The sequence below is a fragment of the Rhinolophus sinicus genome, linkage group LG18 (genome assembly GCF_036562045.2).
Source record: "Rhinolophus sinicus isolate RSC01 linkage group LG18, ASM3656204v1, whole genome shotgun sequence".
NCBI lineage: Eukaryota > Metazoa > Chordata > Mammalia > Chiroptera > Rhinolophidae > Rhinolophus > Rhinolophus sinicus.
In genome coordinates, this window is record NC_133767.1 from 8,083,000 (window position 1) to 8,100,750 (window position 17,751).

The 17,751-nt window shown below is 51.5% G+C and overlaps 1 protein-coding gene across 4 annotated transcripts in view; it reads right to left on the reverse strand.

Annotated features, from left to right (window-relative positions):
* Positions 1-16,784, reverse strand: part of CIITA (class II major histocompatibility complex transactivator) — a 45,947-nt gene extending 29,163 nt beyond the window's left edge. For 2 of the 4 annotated variants that reach the window (XM_074322573.1, XM_074322574.1), the window contains exon 1: positions 16,441-16,784. In XM_074322573.1, coding sequence (XP_074178674.1) covers positions 16,441-16,723 — 283 coding nt within the window. In that variant the 5' untranslated portion in view covers positions 16,724-16,784. Of the gene's footprint in view, positions 1-6,789; positions 6,926-8,395; positions 8,664-16,440 lie in introns of those variants that run through there. The other 2 variants (XM_019714063.2, XM_019714062.2) reach the window with 2 other exon arrangements.
* Positions 16,785-17,751: the final 967 nt, after the last annotated feature.

Genomic DNA, 17,751 nt, shown 5'->3' on the forward strand with positions numbered 1-17,751 from the left:
GAATGAGCTCTGACAGCCCAGTTCTAGATGTGCCGCGTGACATACATGCGCATAAAAAAAGCAACACGTACTTTACAAGACCGCAAACAAACAAGATGAAGAGGTCAAAGGGGGTCAAAGATATGGTGATGGAAGGAGACTAGACTTTGGATGGAGAGCACACAATGCAATATACAGGTGATGTGTTACAGAATTGTACACTTGGAATTTATACAACGTTATCAACCAATGTCACCCCAATACATTTTTCATCAAAAAAACACAACCATACAAACAAAGGCTACACCGTGAATGCATCAGAATGCGTGCCCAGAAAGGGGAAAGGGAAATTAATTAAAAGAGCTGCCTCATGGGGACCAAAGATTATAAAGTACTATGAAGTGAGGGGTGCAGTTAACCCAAGGTTGAAAGGCTCCTGAAGTTTACAAGAAACAAAGCATAAACAAAGACGACGGGGTGTCTCTGTGGCTCCCCAACGGTGCCTGCACAGAGCCTGGCACCTGTAGATGCTTGAAAAAGAACACCTGAGCTTCTGCCACCCCGCAGGCGTCTGTGGAGGGGTAATGTGGGCCCAAGAGCCCCTGGTCCTGGGGGAGGAGAAGAGACCACGCAGGACTTGGGGAAGGACAGGGGACGGCAGGTGCCATCTGCAGAGGAGGAAGCCCCAGCACTGGGTCTGCCAGCCCAGTGTGGGCGCCCCAGGAAAATGAGACAGAGAGGGCATGCAGAAACTGTTTGTGTCACTCAAAACTTTCACTACCTAGAGGGGCAGGAGGAAGTCACAAGGGACGGGGCAGGGGAAACTGAGGTATGTGGCAAGGCTGAGGGACTTATTGGGCTAGGAGGCGGCTGGAGGTTCTGGCCACTTCTCCTCCAGGCAGGGAGATTAGAAGATGCATGTGTGTATGTGTACGTGTACATGCATGTGTGTGATTATGTAATAGGGAGTGGCAGGCCAGACAAGCATCATGTCAGGAGAGGTCGGAAATATTGCTATTGGTTGGCTCTGCTGCCCGACTCAGCATTGGAGGCTTTGCTAACTGTATGGATTATAAAATGAGGGCTGAGTCAGGCCCACAGACCTAAGTGTGTTATTTCCCAAGGCAATTTGAGTGTGTGTGTGTATATATATATATATATATATATATATATATATATATATATATATATATAAATTATCATCACAATGTGTCCATATAGAACACACAACTGATTGCTGCCAGACTCCCCACTACTCCCTACTGTCTTCTGCCTGGCCCCATTTTACACAGTTATGGCCCCTCAGGCATTTGGGTTTGCAACCCCTGGCTTGGAGGCCCTCTCAGATCTCTTCTATCTCTGACTGGCTGGAAAGATGATGGCTTGGGATAGATGGGTGACGGGGGCAGGGAGAGGCAGGTTTGAATTGGGAGGCACAGGAGGGTGTCTTCCAGCAGACGGGCTTGGAGGGAACTGGCCCTGAGCACTGGATTGGTCCAAACTGGCCGATTCTACCAAGGGGAGGAGCAGGAAGCATGGGGTGCCCGCTGAGACTGAGAGGGGATTAAGAGGTAAGCTGTGTGGGAGCTGTGGGGGAACGGGTGCCATCGGATCTCACTGGATCCAGCCTGCTGCTCAGCCTCGCTCCCCTCCCCCCACCCTCTGCCATTCCAGCACCCTCAAGGACCTCAAGAACCTTGGCATTTCCATCACGGCTCCCCAGCCCCTCTGTGCTGGGACCAGCCTGGGCCAGAACAAAGTGACCTCAGAGCGGGAAAGCCACAGATGAAAGGAAGATTGGCTCCAACCCCTGCTCACAGGGCTTCTCAGCAGTGGGAGGGAGGGTGGCGGCAGGGCGCTGGCACAGCCATGGAGATGGTTGAGTTTACAACAGACTGAAGGGATGCGATCAACACAGGCAGTGGCGAGACCTGAGGTCTGGGCCCTGCTCTGCCTCTGACAGGCTGTGCAACCCCAGGCAAGCCTCTTTCCCTCTCTGGTCTCCAGCTCCCTCCTCTGTTAAATAAGAATGGCATCTTAGAACGGTGGTTTTCCAGTGAAATCGTCCAAGGAGCCCAAATCTCAGAACAGGTAATGATGGAGCTGTTTGATTAAAGGGGTGTGGGGGGCCCTGGACCTCCCCTCCCCAAAAGTTTAACTATGCCCAGAGTACAGTTAAAAACACAACTCCAGAGGACAGTTTAGTAGGCGTTGGCCTCCAGGTACTCTCAGATTTGGTCATTTCAACTTGCATAGCAGGTGCTGTGGTGTGCTGCTCCCATCAGCCCCCTTAGCACCAGCGGCAGAAAGGCAAGTTGCGCAAGCTCTCTCGAATTGCCCAAAGGCACGCCCCTTCTCCAGGGTTGGCCGGCATGCACTGATTGCTGTCAGTGAGGGGCCAATGCCTCACTCTGAGATGACCTTGCAGTCCACCCCAACTTCAGCGCTCCCCTTGGGGGCTGGGCTTAGACCTCTGTTGTACTGCAGCCCACCTGCTCCCTCTGCTTCCTCCTCTTCCCCTCGTGACCTCTTCCCAGTAAACCTCCCCCCATGCAAATCTCCATCTCTGAGTCTGCTTCCCCGGGAGCTCCCCCACCCAGACACTCTGGCTCTGGTTTTCCCCAAATGGGGCCTGGAAATCATAAAGAACCCCACAAAAGACTCCAAAGAGACCACCTCTGAGAGCTGAGAGCTCAGGTAAGCCACCTGTCTTCTCTGGACCACAACTGAGTGCAAACCCCCTGAGGACATGTACCTCATCGCAACTTGGGAAATCAAATGAGACCACCTTGGCTTGTGCACGTAACTGTAAATGGCACAGTTATTGGGAGTGGGGGGCAGGTGGTCCCTGGATGAGAGGGAAGCGACAAACTGAGAGCTGTAGCCACGGGCAGAGGCGTGCCTTCCTGCTAGTCCAGAACACAAGCCCCCTTCGGGCTCACCTGGCCTCTCCCACCTCCAGGTGGCCTTCCCTCTGCATGTCCCAACATTCCTAGCTGAGTCCATGAGTGTTTTCAGGAAGAGAACCTGAGCCAGGTGCTGGGTCGCGGAGGGGAATGAAGATGCTGGGGCTGTAGTTAGCAAGTCAGGGCCCCAACTCCAGTCCAGATTCCCAGCTCCACCAAACTTGGCACCTAAGCCAGAACCAGGACCTCTGCTGGGTGCTAGAGATGAATCACAGGGCTGGCCCTGCCTGCCAGGATCTGCCACAGAGCCCAGCGGTTGGCAGGCTTGGCTACAAATCCAAATTTCCTGGAAAGGGTGCTAAATACAAAGCAGCCTGGGCCTCACCTCCCCAACCCCATCCCTGGGCCTCAACCCCCCCCAACCCCACCCCTAAATTCTGATTCAGTAAGTCTGGGGGCGGGGCCCAGGCTTCTGAATTTTCTAATGAGTAGCCACCTGTGCCCTCCCTTTCTCCTTTCTCTCTCTCTCTCTCCCTCCCTCCCTCCCTCCCTCCCTCCCTCCCTCCCTCCCTCTCTCTCTCTCTCTCTCACACACACACACACACACACACACACTCATGCTTCTGAGAACTAAGAGAGGTTTCATTTCCAAGGCAGCCTGAGTTTCACTTGCCAAGAGGACACGGATCCACGGCTTGAATGGCTTTTCTTGACTATTAGGAAGTCTACAATTCTCTTTCCCCAAGTGAACTTTTCAGACCCTCCATTCCTGCCACCATTGGACACTTCCTCAGTTCTTCTATTTTTCCTTCCAAATGTCCCTCAGCTGCCATGCCCTTGACCTTGCAGCCCCCAAGCCCACAGCCTTGAATGTTACAACAGCTGCCAGGTCTTTCCACTGATCCAGAGGCTCCCAAACTTCAGGCATTCATCTGCCTCCTTTACAGTTTGTTGGTCATACCTTCATACCACCTGTTGTACAACTTACCTTACTATTTTCCTTTAACTAATTTCTAAAGAAACAAATATATTTATTTCAAAAGAAAACTTTCTAGACTCGAAAGCAAGGACTCAAACAGATACTCGCACGTGAATGTTCAAAAAAAGCACTGCTCAGGGCCGGCCCGGTGGCTCAGGCGGTTAGAGCTCCATGCTCCTAACTGAAGGCTGTCGGTTCGATTCCCACATGGGCCAGTGGGCTCTCAACCACAAGGTTGCCAGTTCAATTCCTCGACTCCCGCAAGGGATGGTGGGCAGCGCCCCCTGCAACTAAGATTGAACACGGCACCTTGAGCTGAGCTGCCACTGAGCTCCCGGATGGCTCAGTTGGTTGGAGAGTGTCCTCTCAACCACAAGGTAGCCGGTTCCACTCCCGCAAGGCATGGTGGGCTGTGCCCCCTGCAACTAGCAACGGCAACTGGAGCTGAGCTGCGCCCTCCACAACTAAGACTGAAAGGACAACTTGACTTGGAAAAAAGTCCTGGAAATACACACTGTTCCCCAATAAAGTCCTGTTCCCCTTCCCCAATAAAATCTTTAAAAACAAAACAAAAAAACAGCACTGCTCACAATAGACAAGAGGTGAAAACAACTCCAGTAACCACTGACAGATAAATGGATAAGCAAACTGGGGTCTGTCCAGACAATGGAATACTATTCAGCAGTAAAAAGGAAGGAAATTCTGGCACATGCCTACAACATGGATGAAACTTAAAGACGTTCTACTAAGTGAAAGAAGTGAGACACAGAAGGACAAATATTATGATCCTACTTTTATGAGATACCCAGAGTAATCAGTCATTGAAACAGAAAGTGGAATGGTGGTTGCCAGGGTCTGGGGGGAGGAGATGATGGGGAGTTATTACTTACTAGGATTAGTTTCAGTTGGGGAAGGTGAAAAGTTCTGGAGATGGATGGTGGTTGTACAACCTTGTGAATGTACTTAATACCACTGAACTGTACATTCATAAAGGGTTACAGTCGTAAAGTTTGTTAATATTAAAAAGAAAACTTTCTATCACTGTCTCACATGGGGAAAAAACAGTATCACTTGCCACTGAAAACAAAACAATGTTACCAAAATAATGTCAGCTGCTCTACCGTTTTTTTTGTGTGTGTGTTTTTTTTTTTTTCTAAAAAGAAATCTTAGCAAGTACAGTATTTGGAGTGTTACTAAAGGTCCCTGCACTCAGCTAAGGATGAAAAATAATCAGAAAAGCACCAATTCCTTCCCTATGAGAACCACGTCAATTAATGCCTCACTGAGAACTATCTTTGGACCACCCACCATGCAGGTGTCAAAGCCTTTGGAAAATCTCTCTTCGGCTCTGGAGACCTGGGTTCAAATCCTGACTCTACCAACTACTCAGCTATGGGGTCTTTGACCAAACCTCCTGGGGAAGTCCCTAGTGATTTTGTAATAGGGAGTGTGGGGGGTGGCTGGTTAGCTCAGTTGGTTAGAGCACGGTGCTAATAACACCAAGGTTGCTGGTTCTGTCCCCGCATGGGACACTGTGAGCTACGCGCTCCTTAAAACAAACAAACAAACAAACAACAAAACAAAAAATGGGGCGGGTTCAGAGGTTGGACTGCATCTAGGCTTCTCAATGTTTGTATGACCTCTGGACCTCTGACATAAGAATTATCTGGGATACATGGCTTAATCTGCTGTTTAACCTACCGTTGGGAGCCCCACCCCAGGCCTAGCCAATGGGGTTTAGGGGCGGGGCCGGGAAACCTGCAGACTAAACAGCCTTCCAGGTGATTCTCATGTATGCGAATCCTGGGAGCTCTGGCTCAGTTATCTTTGAGGACCTTCCCACTCCACATCCTGGCATCTTGCACCCCAGGTCCTTGCTTAAGGCAGACTGGGGTTTGGAAAATGATTTGCTGGGGTCTCCTCTCCTCCCCGCTTCAGCTCCACCAGGCCCTAGAGGAAGACGTAGCAATTTCCTTAACCTTCTCATCTGACTAGAAGTATTTCTTTTTTTTTTTCCCCGGGTTGGGAGGAAGGGAGGAGGGTACACAGATGGCCCACTTCCTGCCAAAGTGAGGAACCCCTGGCTGCGACTGGAAGTGGGGTGTCGCGTCCCCTCCCGTGTCAGGTGGAGCGGGGCTGTGGGACTCAGAGAGCTTCGGTGCTAAGGGTCCCAGACAGTTAGACATGATGGTTCTGATTCCAGAGTTCTGGGACCCAGGGAGCCCCACCCCCCTTTCCAGGGCCCCTTAATTTCTCTCTTTAGAGGGTATGGCCCAGGATCCCAAAGTGAGACAGAGGTACCAACGGTCAAGGGTCAAGGGCAGTCGGTAGAGACCTACCTCCCAATATGATCAAAGAGAGGTGAGGATTTCTCCGGCTGAAGTTCCAGCTCCCCATAGCCCTCCCCGCGCAGGGGACCTCGCCAAGAGGGCTGCGTACCCAGAATCCAGAGCAAGAATATGAGGCAACAAGGAAACTGAGGCTCAGAGAAGGGGGGCCCTGGTCCAAAGTTTCCCACAGAGGGAGAGCCTGGGTCCCCTCCACGCACCCCTGTACCCTTCTACAGACTCTAGGACGCGCTGTTTCTCTGCCCAGGGCTTGGCCCCAGCCACCTATCTGCTCTGCGTCTTCCTTCTGCAATCCAGTCCCTCTGCAGGCTCTGGCTCCCTCCCGGCTTTCCCCACCGTTTCCCCTCGGCTCTGGCACTCTGGGCACAGCAGCCCAGCTCTAGGTTCACCAATCCGCTTCCTGGGTACAGTCCTTCAACAGATGCTGGAAACAAGGAATGTCCTGGGACTACGCTCTGCACATTCCGTTTCCCTCCTCCCAGCGGAGCTGTGTGACCTCAACCAAGTAGCTACCTGTCTTTGAGTCTCGATTCCCAGCCCAACTTTAGAGGCTGCAGACGGGACCTCAGTCACCTACCGGGGCTCTGGTGCGCGCACTGCTGGTAGCCTCTCCCTCCCAGCGGGTCTGGGGTTGCTGTGAGCCTGGGGCAGTAGGCACCTGGCCACTCCACTCCACCCTCTGCATCGGCTCTTTTCTCTTTCACTTTCTGTCTGCACTGTGGGGCTAGGGTCAAGCGGGAGAGTAAGCCGGCACCCCAGCCTCCCCTTGCTGCATACACCACGTGCTTTCTCAGAAGCGCCTCAGTCTCACCCCTACACTCCTAGAGCGTCCAGAGCATCCAGGCAGCTCTTTGAAATGGCAGTCCCACGCTGCGGGGAAGCCAGCATGCCCCAGGACGTTTGCAGGGAGCTCATCCCCACCCTGGGGGGGGGCGTGATTTCTCTCTAGCTCAGTACCATTGTGAGGAAGGCAAAACATATCTACAGGGCACGTGGACCCAGAGGTTGCTCACTGAGCCATTTATTCCTGGGAAACTGGATGCCCGTGGGAGGAAGAGAAAATTCCTCGGGAATCTTCGTGGGCTGGAAGCTCAGCCCAGGCAAACTAGTGTTTCCATCACCACACCCCCTTCAGCATTACGCCGGCCCTTCCTCCTCCAGAGGTCCTGGACCCCTAGCCCACCCACCACGAGAACTTGGGGGTGGGTCAATCAAGGTGGCTTCTGACCTCTCTCCCGCACCTGGAAAACTTCCCCAACACTCTCTGAAAGCATCTAACAGAGATGGCAAACTTGTCATCAATTTGTGGTTTCCGAGGAAGTCACACATTTCAGCGGCATCTGAGAAAAGGAGTCTTATCCATCTCAGCCACAAAGCAGCAGCATCAATAACACTGGGCTCGCATGACAACGGTCGGTCCCTACAATGTACCAGGTACTGTGCTAGCCCCTCTGATGCCTCACCATTGCCCTGGCGGAAGAGTTTTCCCCTTATCCCATTACACAGCCCAGGAACATAGCCTAGAGAGGGTTGGCGACACGCTCACAACACGCCCAACCAACAGTGCAGCTGAGATTGAAATCTGCCACTCTGACTTCAGAATTGGTGCCAGAAGTCTGTGCCATGCTGTGTCATCTGTCCCCTCTCCCCCATTTCCGCCCCAAAACACCATTTGGAAACTGGGGAGAGGGGAGTATCTGTTCAGGGGACTGGCTATTGCCAGCTGGCTGGGGCTCAATAACTACACCAAAGGGCGGACTCTTGCTTTGGTCTCCCTGCTCCCCTGGGGATGGGGTGGGATCTGGCAAGGGTCCCGTTCCTTCAAGGGCACCCCTCAGTGTTTACTCAGCATACAGACGACCTTGTGGTTGGCTGAGGAGGCCATCAACGCTGAGAGCTAATGTCATGCCCCCCGAAAGTGGGCCCTCTAGTACCCTTCAAGGGTTCCTACAACCCGTGGCACCCCTCACATTCCAGGCACCTGGCTGACTTGTGTCCCTCAAGTGGAAGGAAATGGCTAACTACCTCACTTCTTCCAATACCTCCAGCAGGACACCCCTGTATGACCCCACCCCAGTTCAGAGCGTGTCTCTGTTCATTTGCAATGGCGAGACCAGATGAGACCTCACCCTCAATTGACAAGTATTCTCAGCCCCAACCTCCTCCACCACCCGCTTTTTTACCTTGGGGCTCCGGCAGGTAGGACCTGGCAGGGCGTGGAGCCAGGCAACGCATGGTGTGGGAAACGCAGTGAGTCTGGCAGACCCTCCTGGTGCCCTCAGCCTGTCCACGACGGTCCCTTCAGATGCCCAGCTCAGGAGCAGGCAGCCTCATCTCTTGCTGGTTTCCCTGCATCTTCAGATGCGTGGAGCCCGCCAAGGATAAACCAGCATGCAAAGGAAGTAAGCAAGGGACCAGCGGGAAACTCGCCCCCTGCAAGGTGGCTTCCTGCTGTCAGATTTCTTACATCTAGACATGCTCAAATTTGTCCACGCTCCCTTAAACTCCCCCGCGGCCCCCCCCCCCTGCCACCAATGTTAATTTCAGTTCCTTATTGTGGACCAAATGGGGTGACTGAAGAAGGCTGGGAAGTTATGTTGTCGGTTGTCAAAACATTGACATTCTGAAATGATGGATGCCACAACGGTGCCACGCTGGTGCCACCTGCCAGGATCTGCCACCCTCGAAGGATGGGGCCAGGATCAGAGCCCCACAATTGTCTCAGACAAGCTGAGCGTCCCTGCGCACGCCAGTCTCCTTTTCCACCTGCCTCCCACCAAATTACCCTGAATTTCCCAGCAGATCATGAGCGGTCTGCCCATCATTTTCATTCCAAGACATTGGACTGAAACATAAGTTACACATAAAAGGTTGTTACCCAAAATATGATATATACGCCAGGTGGCTTGGGGTGACACACAGATGTGGTGCCAATAATGATGACACACAGGGAGAAAGTTGGGGTCTTTTCAGGTCTCTGCCCAGGCACCAGAGAGCATCCAGGAGGAAGTCTCAGCTTGGGGCGCTACGTCTTTAACTTCTAAAGTATGATCTCCCCATTTCACAGGGAGCAGCCCCCAGTCTCAAGCCTTCGGTAGACAACAGTATTTGGTTAGAATCGAATAACATTACACTGCTCTCCTCTTTTATAGTGACCTTCTATGTGTGGCATTCTTTTTCACTTATGACGGACATAAACCTGCCTTCGAAAATAAAGTTGAATGAAAAAATGTGAGCGGTTTGGAAAAAAAAAAAGCTGTCAAGCAAATAATAGCATAAGTGGTATGCCAACATCAAGAGGGTGGTACTGAAATGAATGATGTTTGGGAAACTGATTTAAGTACCGGATCCGTATTTACTGAAAGGGCCCTGGGTGTGGAGGGAGAAGAGCTGGTGTCATGCCCCTGCGGTCACTAGCAGGTATGTGACCTTGGACCCCTCACTTCCCTTGTGTGGGCTCCAGTTTCCCCATATATGAAGTGAGGATAACGATGCCTGTCTTTTATGGTGGTTCTTTGGAAGCAGTCGCTGCTTTCAGAAGTCCCAGGGGAAAGGAGGCAGACAAATGAGAAATGCTAATAGTCAGTTTGAAACAGCCTTGCTTTGTGAGGCTAACAAAACAGAAGGGACGAATATTAGAAATCCCAAGAAGTCTCACCTTTCCAAAGACCCGGTGCCGAGGGAGAGGCACCGCTGGCCATTCAGCTTTCTTGAGGCCACCTGTGGGAGTCCCTTCCTGTCCTCAGAAGTAGCCAGCTCCAGTGGCCATGGTTCTGAATCAGCTCCATGGCAGGGCAGAGCTTGAAATGAGAGTCAGCCAGGCCTGCAGGGGCACCTGCCTGGACGCCCTCACCTCTCACCTGGACGGCAGCAGAGGCCTGCCACCTGGTCTTTCCACATCCTCCCTGACCCCTCCAGACCCATACCCGACTGTGATGGTCCTGTGTCAACACAGAGGTTCTCTGAACTGGGTGATGTCATGTGCCAGCCTGTGTGTTTGGCTGACGGCAGAGGCTGTAGGTCAGTACAGGGAAGGTTAGGGCAGAGAGGCGAGATGGGAGGCTCTGTGGGCCCAGCCAGGAGCTGATGGGGGTCTGAATTCCAGCAGAGGCCGTGGAGACAGAGCTGAGGAGAGGGGCCAGGCTGGCGCAGAGGTAGGGTGACAAGAGTTTTGGACCGAGTGGACAGGAAAGGAGTAGGGCGGACAGATAAATCAAGCCCGGGTTTTCTCCCTATTCAAGCATCCTGTTTATTTTCCTCTGCCAAACTATCCCAGAGGTGGTGACCGTGCTCTGAAGCCCAGGCCGCAGTTCCCTCCTGACTGAGGGCACCTCTCAGGGCTGCTGAAGCCAGCCTTGTCCTGGCCACCTGCACGGCTTTGTGTCAAACCAGGATCTAGCGTGACAAAGACCACTAGCGACCAGCAGAAACTCTGTTAAGTTTGCCAGTGTCCCCTGTGAGGGGAGACTGGGAGGAAACCGATCTCCCAAGTTTGATTTGCATCCCAGAAAGTTCGCCATCCCTGCCTGCAGTCTCCGCAAACAGACCTGGTTGGCCTTACCTTACATAGGTACTACCCATGTACCTGTGCTCAAGCAGCGTCCCCTTCCAGGACCCCTAACTGCTGCCTCCTCACCATCAGGCTGCATTTTAGCCAACCTTCAAGGCCCGACTTCCCACCGTCCTTATTTTTCCAGCTAACAACAATCTTCTGCTTTATTCATTTTAAGAAACCTTGTTGCTGTGTATTTGACGATACCCTGTGAGCCTCCTGTTTCATGACGACACAGTCTGACAATTAAGTTCGCGAACGTCTTGCAATGATGTTGCTCACCTTTTTTTTATATCAGAGGGATTATTCATTATGAATTTGTACCAAATGGACAAACAGTGAACCAAGTTTACTGTTTGGAAGTAATGAAAAGGCTGCGTGAAAAAGTTAGACGACCTGAACTTTTCGGCAACAATTCATGGCTCTTGCATCACGACAATGTACCAGCTCACAGGGCACTGTCTGTGAGGGAGTTTTTAGCCAATAAACAAATCAGTGTATTGGAACACCCTCCCTACTCACCTGATCTGGCCCCCAGTGACTTCTTTCTTTAATTTGAAGATAAAGGAAATATTGAAAGGAAGACATTTTGATGACATTCAGGACATCAAGGGTAATATGACGACAGCTCTGATGGCCATTCCAGAAAAAGAGTTCCAAAGTTGCTTTGAAGGGTGGGCTAGGTGCTGGCATCAGTGCATAGCTTCCCAAGGGGAGTCCCTCAAAGGTGACCATAGTGATGAGTTCGCAAACTTAATTGTCCAACCTCGTATAGCCCCTTGCCTCAGATTAGATCATTACATTACTCACAGCTGGAACCTGGTGTTTTATTTTCTCATTTAAAAGACATACTCCAAGGCTATTGAAATGAAATGATGGAGCTTGGGTTTAAACGATCAAGGTAGACGCAAGTTCCAAATGGCTGAAGAGTTCTCCCTTTCTAGGTTGGGAGTGCTTTCCCGAATGCTTTGTGTGTGACCACTACATGTTCTAGCAGGTGCTAAATAAATGGCCGAGGAAGAGGGAAGGAAGGAGATTTTAAAAAGAAGGAGTAGAGGTCAGTCAGTAGAGAGGTAGGTGAATAGAGAGAATAAAACTGGTAATGTATTCAAATTAGGCAGGTAGGGCGGTGTGTGAGAACGTAAGCCTATTAGCAGGTAACATACAAATGGGTTAGTTGTAGGAGGGCAGATAAATAAGTTGATACATAAATATGCAGGCAATTAGAGAAGTAGAAAGATTGATAAGTAGATATAAGTAGGTAGTAGCTGTAAGTTGATGAATTCATAAGTAGATAGTAGGTAGGTAGTTAAAACAGGTAAGTTTGAGGGCAGGCAGGTAGGTGGCTGGGCAAGTGAGGACACAGGTGAGCTGCTCAAGGTAACAGCAACAAAGAACAGAAACCGTCCTTGGTTGGGTCAGGGAGCAGGCTTGGAGCCAAGCCAGGCCACTGGTCAGCATGGGAAAACCCATGGGGAAGTGCCAACTTCCGGGCGCAGGTGCCTCTCCTTCTGTGGTTCCTGGAGGTGAAGGTGACATGCGTCTGGCTGAGAAGACGCCCAGTATGAAAGAACAACAGTTGTCCTCCCCAACGTTACCCCCTCAGGTTTGGGGAAAGGAAGGAGTTGGGAGAGAGGGTACAGCCCCTCTCCTCTGCACAGCCCAGCTCTGTGGCTCTCATCCTAAGAGACACATGAGGGGGGACGCTGGAGGCGGAACTTGGCAGCCCGGGGTACGTCCCTGCTTTTCCATCATGAAATTGTATCATGAAAACAGAGAGCAATGAAACGACAAAGGGAAGCCAAAGGAAACGATAAAATAGAAAACCTACAGCCTCTGCAAAAGCATGCCCCAAACACTTCTGTGCCCCTCGCTCCGGTCACAAACCCAGGGCCAGCTGCTTCTGACCTCGCCCACAGCCCTCCCTCTGTTCACCTTGGGTCTGCGTTTGCCCCAGCACCACCCTCAAGGCTGCTGAGTCAGAGCCAGCTTTCCTCTTGCCAGAAATGCACGTGCCTCAGGTTGGATGAGGTAACTGAATCCTGAGAACGGCACTCGGTACTACTGTCGCCTCCATTTTGTAGACAGGAAAACTAAGGCCCAGAGGGGTCCGAGGAAGGGCTCACAGGCATACCCCTTGGAATCAGGGAGTCACGACTGGCACTCAGGCCATTGGAGGGCACAGCCCATGTGCTTAACCAGTGTGCCAATCTGAGGGTGGGGCAATATTGACTCATTCTTCTGATGCACACAGCACCCAAGCACTCAGCACTGTCTAGATATTATTTGGTGCCTCTAACAAGGCTGCAGACGATTGTTTCCTCAGCACCTCAAACCCCTGGTTTATTTCCCCCTGTCCAGTTCTCCATGCTGTTAACCCCCTAGAGTTATCTGTCTAATGCTAGGCAATGCCTTGGATAGTTTCCCAACTAGCAACTCATTTAACACTCACTATAGCCCTGGGAGGTTTGTATCATCATTCCCATTTTAGAGATGAAGAAACTGAGGGTCCGAGTAGTGCAGTTACATGCCCAAGGTCCCAGGGTGGTCCAGCTTCCAGCCTGGTTCTTTTTCCATTGCTGCCATCCTAACTCTCTCTTCTCTGGTTGCAGATGGGCCTTCCAGGAGCTGTCACCCACTGTTGACTAAAGAATGCCCGAACGTCTGCTCTGATTCCCGAGTGAAGCTGCTGAGTTCTGCCAGGATAGGGACCTTGACTCTCCAGCCTCCCTGAGCTGGCCTGGGGCTGAACGCACATGTGCTGCTCTGCGTCGCACAGAGTCAACCCCGCGAAGTGGGCTCTCTGCACCATTGCAGCTGAAGCACTGCACTAGCTGAAGGTGCCTTCTGAATCATCAGGCTAGTTTCAGTATGAAGCCAGTCAACCTGTTTTTGGTAGATTTACGGTATCCCTTTGGGTTGTTTAAAAGAGGTAACCAAGCAGAAAGTATAGAGACAGATCTGGACTCGGTGAGACCTAACAGCCCCACTCCCCAGGCTGTAACCACTCTGTGCCTCAGTTTACTCACCTGTAAAGCGAGAATGATGGTAGTACATGAGCCATCCACCCACCCATCCATCCATTCCTCCATCCATCCCTCCATCCTCCCATCTCTCCATCCAACATTCAGCAAATACACATGGCATACCTATCCTGTCCCCAACGCCATAGTACACAGTTGGGGCGCACCTGGGATCAAAATACAGTTCCATGTGGAACTTATTTTCCACTGGGAGAGTCAGGCAATCCACAACAAACATACAAAAGTGAACTACATAGAAGGTGAAACGTCACTCTAGGGAGGGGGCTCGGAATGTGGAGGGGGCATTGCAATTCTAAATGGAAGGCCTCACTGAGAAGGTGACACCTGAGTTGAGCACTAGAGGATTTCCGGTTGGTGAGCCAGGAGGACATCAGGAGAGGGGTGTTCTCGGTGGAGGGGTCAGCAGGTGCAGAGGTCCCGAGGTCGAGAGCGTGCCAAGCCTGTCCCAGGAACAGCATGGGGGTCGGCATGGCTGGAGCATGATCAAGGCAGAAGCAGGGGATGAAAGCAGAGTGGTGACAAGAGCCAGACCGTGAAGGGCCTCAGGGGCCACTGTCTGGATTTATCTTTTGCTCAGAGTGATGGGGGAGCGGGTGCAGGATTTAGGGCAGTGGGGGGTGAAGATCGTTACAGCGTGTGGGGAGAGTTACTAAAACATCATTTGACGATTTCCTTTTCTGAACCCCACTGAAACTAAAGTCAGTGCCCTTTATTTATAAACCGCACAATTTTCTTTCCTGTTCTGCTTCATCCCCTCCGAAAGGTGCTCCCTCCCGGCTTGTACTGCAGCAGGCACACCTGCCTAGTCCTGGGTCAAACCCTGGAGAAGAGCTGGCCTGGAGGACAGAAGAAGGAGCAGGAAAGACAGAGATTTGTCCTCTATCTCCCGGCCTCCTAAAGCCCAGTTCCCTTTCTAGAGTCACATGGGATCAGAAAAAATAATACATCCCCAGGGAGGAAACGCAGTGAAATAACAGGAACCAGTGAGAGGCGGAGGGAGGAGAAGAGGTATCTTAAGGAGCAGTTTGGGGGGGGAGGGTGTCAAGAAGAGAGGAAGGCTTTGACTTCCCCTCAGGTTGACCTCAGCACCCCCATTGAGACCACACGGGCTGCAGACACTCTGGTTAAGAAGTCAGGGAGATCACTCAGGTTATAAAGATACCTGTTGCCCCAGGGGTCTGTTAAGAGGGGAGAGTAGAAGACGTGTCCAGGATACCAGCTGGGTGAGAATTTAAGCACAGGGGAGCCAACCCCATATAAACGGGTGTCTTGGCGGAAGAGTTGGGGAAATACCTTTACCACCCTGGTGCCAAAGTCAAGACCATCAAAGGGCTTTTAACTCTGAAGGTCAGGTTGAGGATAAAAGCTTGCCTGTCCTTAAATCCCACCTCCACCTCTTCCTACCTGAGGACCCAGGGTGTCACCTCTGGGTGGTCTGTAGAATAAGGATGCAGATAATCAAAGGGCTTCGGGTGGATATGGGACTAGCTAAGAAGGTGCCCGGATGTACTTAGGCTATCTCTACCTGGCACACAGTAAATAGTGGAGAAATATGAACCATGGCTATTATCTCAAGTTTTACATTACTCTGAAACCACAAAGGGACCAAGAAGGACCAGGAATTTATGACGCCAAGTTATACAATTTGAAAAGCACAGATTTGCATAGAGGAAACAGATCAAACAGGTATCTTGGGGAAGAAGGTTGTTTGCAACAAAGACAATCTCTTTGTAACTGGGAAGGAAGAAGGCCTTACATGTTTGAGGAGCCAAGCCTGCAAGTGAAACAGTATATGACGTTGGCTTGTTTTTTCTGATTTAAGATGCAACAAGTATCATCAATACTCGAAAAAGAAGACACTTTTTCCCTCTCTTCCTCTGATCTGGTTCCTAGTCCCCATCTCTCCCTCTCTTTCTCTGTCACACTTCCCCCACCTTCTCTCTCTGTTTCCCCTCCCCCTCACTCTCCTTCCCTCCCTCCCTTCTTTCCATCTCTGTCTGTCTCTTTCTATTCTGCCCTGCCCTTTCTCTTTCTCCCTGTCTCTCCTTCGGCTTCTGTCTCTCCCTGTGACACAAATGAACACACACGCACACGCGTGCCCACGCGTGCCCACACCCAAGCACCTGCGCACAGAAATACACAAACGCACAGCCGTGCGCATGGGCAAACAGCATCCTCAGCAATCCGGCTCTGCGGCCTCTCCAGTCAGTGGCCCCTCATCTCTCCATCATTGAACCACACTGACTATGCCTGCACCTGTCTTCCCCATTAGATCGTGAGCCCCTTGCATGCAAGAGCTGATGTGTGCCCCCCGCCCAGTGCCCAGTACAGGGCCTGACACATCGAGGAGACTCAGGGAGTAAACCCACCAGCCCGCTTGCCTCCAGGAGGGTTTTCTCTTAATCAGAGTGGGAAGCATGGCGCTTGCCTCCAGCACACGAGCATCACAGACCGTTCTCTAAGCCCTTGCGGCTCCTGCCAGCTCCACCAGCCGCCCTGATTCCTGCCCAGGTCTGCCTTCCCATCTTGGGACACAGGTGATCACACCGACTTCTCTTTCAGAGAGGAGAGAAAATCCTTGAGCTGCTTACAGCCAGTCATTGCTCCTGGAGCAAAGGGGACGCCGACTTACCAGCACGGTCCTTGTAGCCGAGGGCCCTCTCGGATGCTGGCGCCTGCAGCCCACTCCAGGCCCACTCCAAGAGGGCCACGTCCGGGTCTCCTTTCTGCAGCAGGCTCAAGGAGATCTTCCTGGCCAGAGCCTCAGCATCGGGCTCACGGAGCAGGGCGCAGTGGTACTCCCTGGAGAGAAGCTCTTCCTCCAGCAGGTTGTCCAGGAGAGCCTGCACCTGGCTCGGCTGATGGCTGGACAGCAGCATCCGGACCTGAGCCAGGATGGTCTGGAAGTGGTTCATGGCGGCGCTCAGAGGCAGTGCAGCTGTCAGGGCCAGAGCCTGGGATCTCTGCTCACCCAGCCTGCAGCATCCAAAACATGAAGTGAAAAACAGGATGAGGGAACCTCCGCAAATTATTGCAGCTTATTCCTGCTTAGGAAGATTTCCTCATTTGCACTGAAGGCTGGGGTATATGGCGAATGGCTGGAAATGGGTTCTTGGGCTGATTCACACCCCACAGATATTTGCAGGTTCCTTCCGTGTGCGTGGGCCCCGGAAGCCTGCCGCCTTGGGGATTCCATCTGATCCAATCCAGCATTTACTAAAAGGAGGAAAACCTGACTCTTGGAGGACCTCTAAGATGAGCAGCCTTTTCAGATGTTTTATCATAGCAAGAAGGCAATTGGGGCATAGAGGTTAAGTAATTGGGTTTGGAACTCATCTGCCTGGGTTCGAATCCCAGGTCTGCCCCTTGCTAATTATGTGACCTTGGGCAAGTTACTCAGCCTCTTCTGGCCTCCATTCCGCCATCTGAAAAGGTAGCGTGATAGTAATAGTATTTGCCCCGTGGAGTTGGATGGAGTGGTAACAATAGCACTTACCTCCAGAGCTGATGGAAGGATTAAGTGAGATCATGTATACAGAACACCTCACGTTATCTACAACGTGACAATAGTTCAATAAATATGAGCCATTCTTCTTATGCTTATTGCCATTATTATGATGATTGATTAATAGTGCAAACAATTTTGTCATCTTGGGCTTAACCTCACTAAACTTCAGTCTCCACTTCCGTGAAATCTCCAAATAAAAGTAATCCAATCTCACTGAATTGTCTTGAGGATTAAAAGAGAGAAAGCCTTCAAGGGGCTTAGCATTAGACCTACTAAGCAATTAATGAACACCGACTGTATACTAATATTATCCCCAATTTACAAATGCACAAAATAGAGGTTTTGCGTAGGAGCTAGCCTGTTTTACGATTTTACTCTAAAAATCCCCAACCCAATTTTTTAAAAATCATAGCTGATTGCTCCCCCTGCCCATTG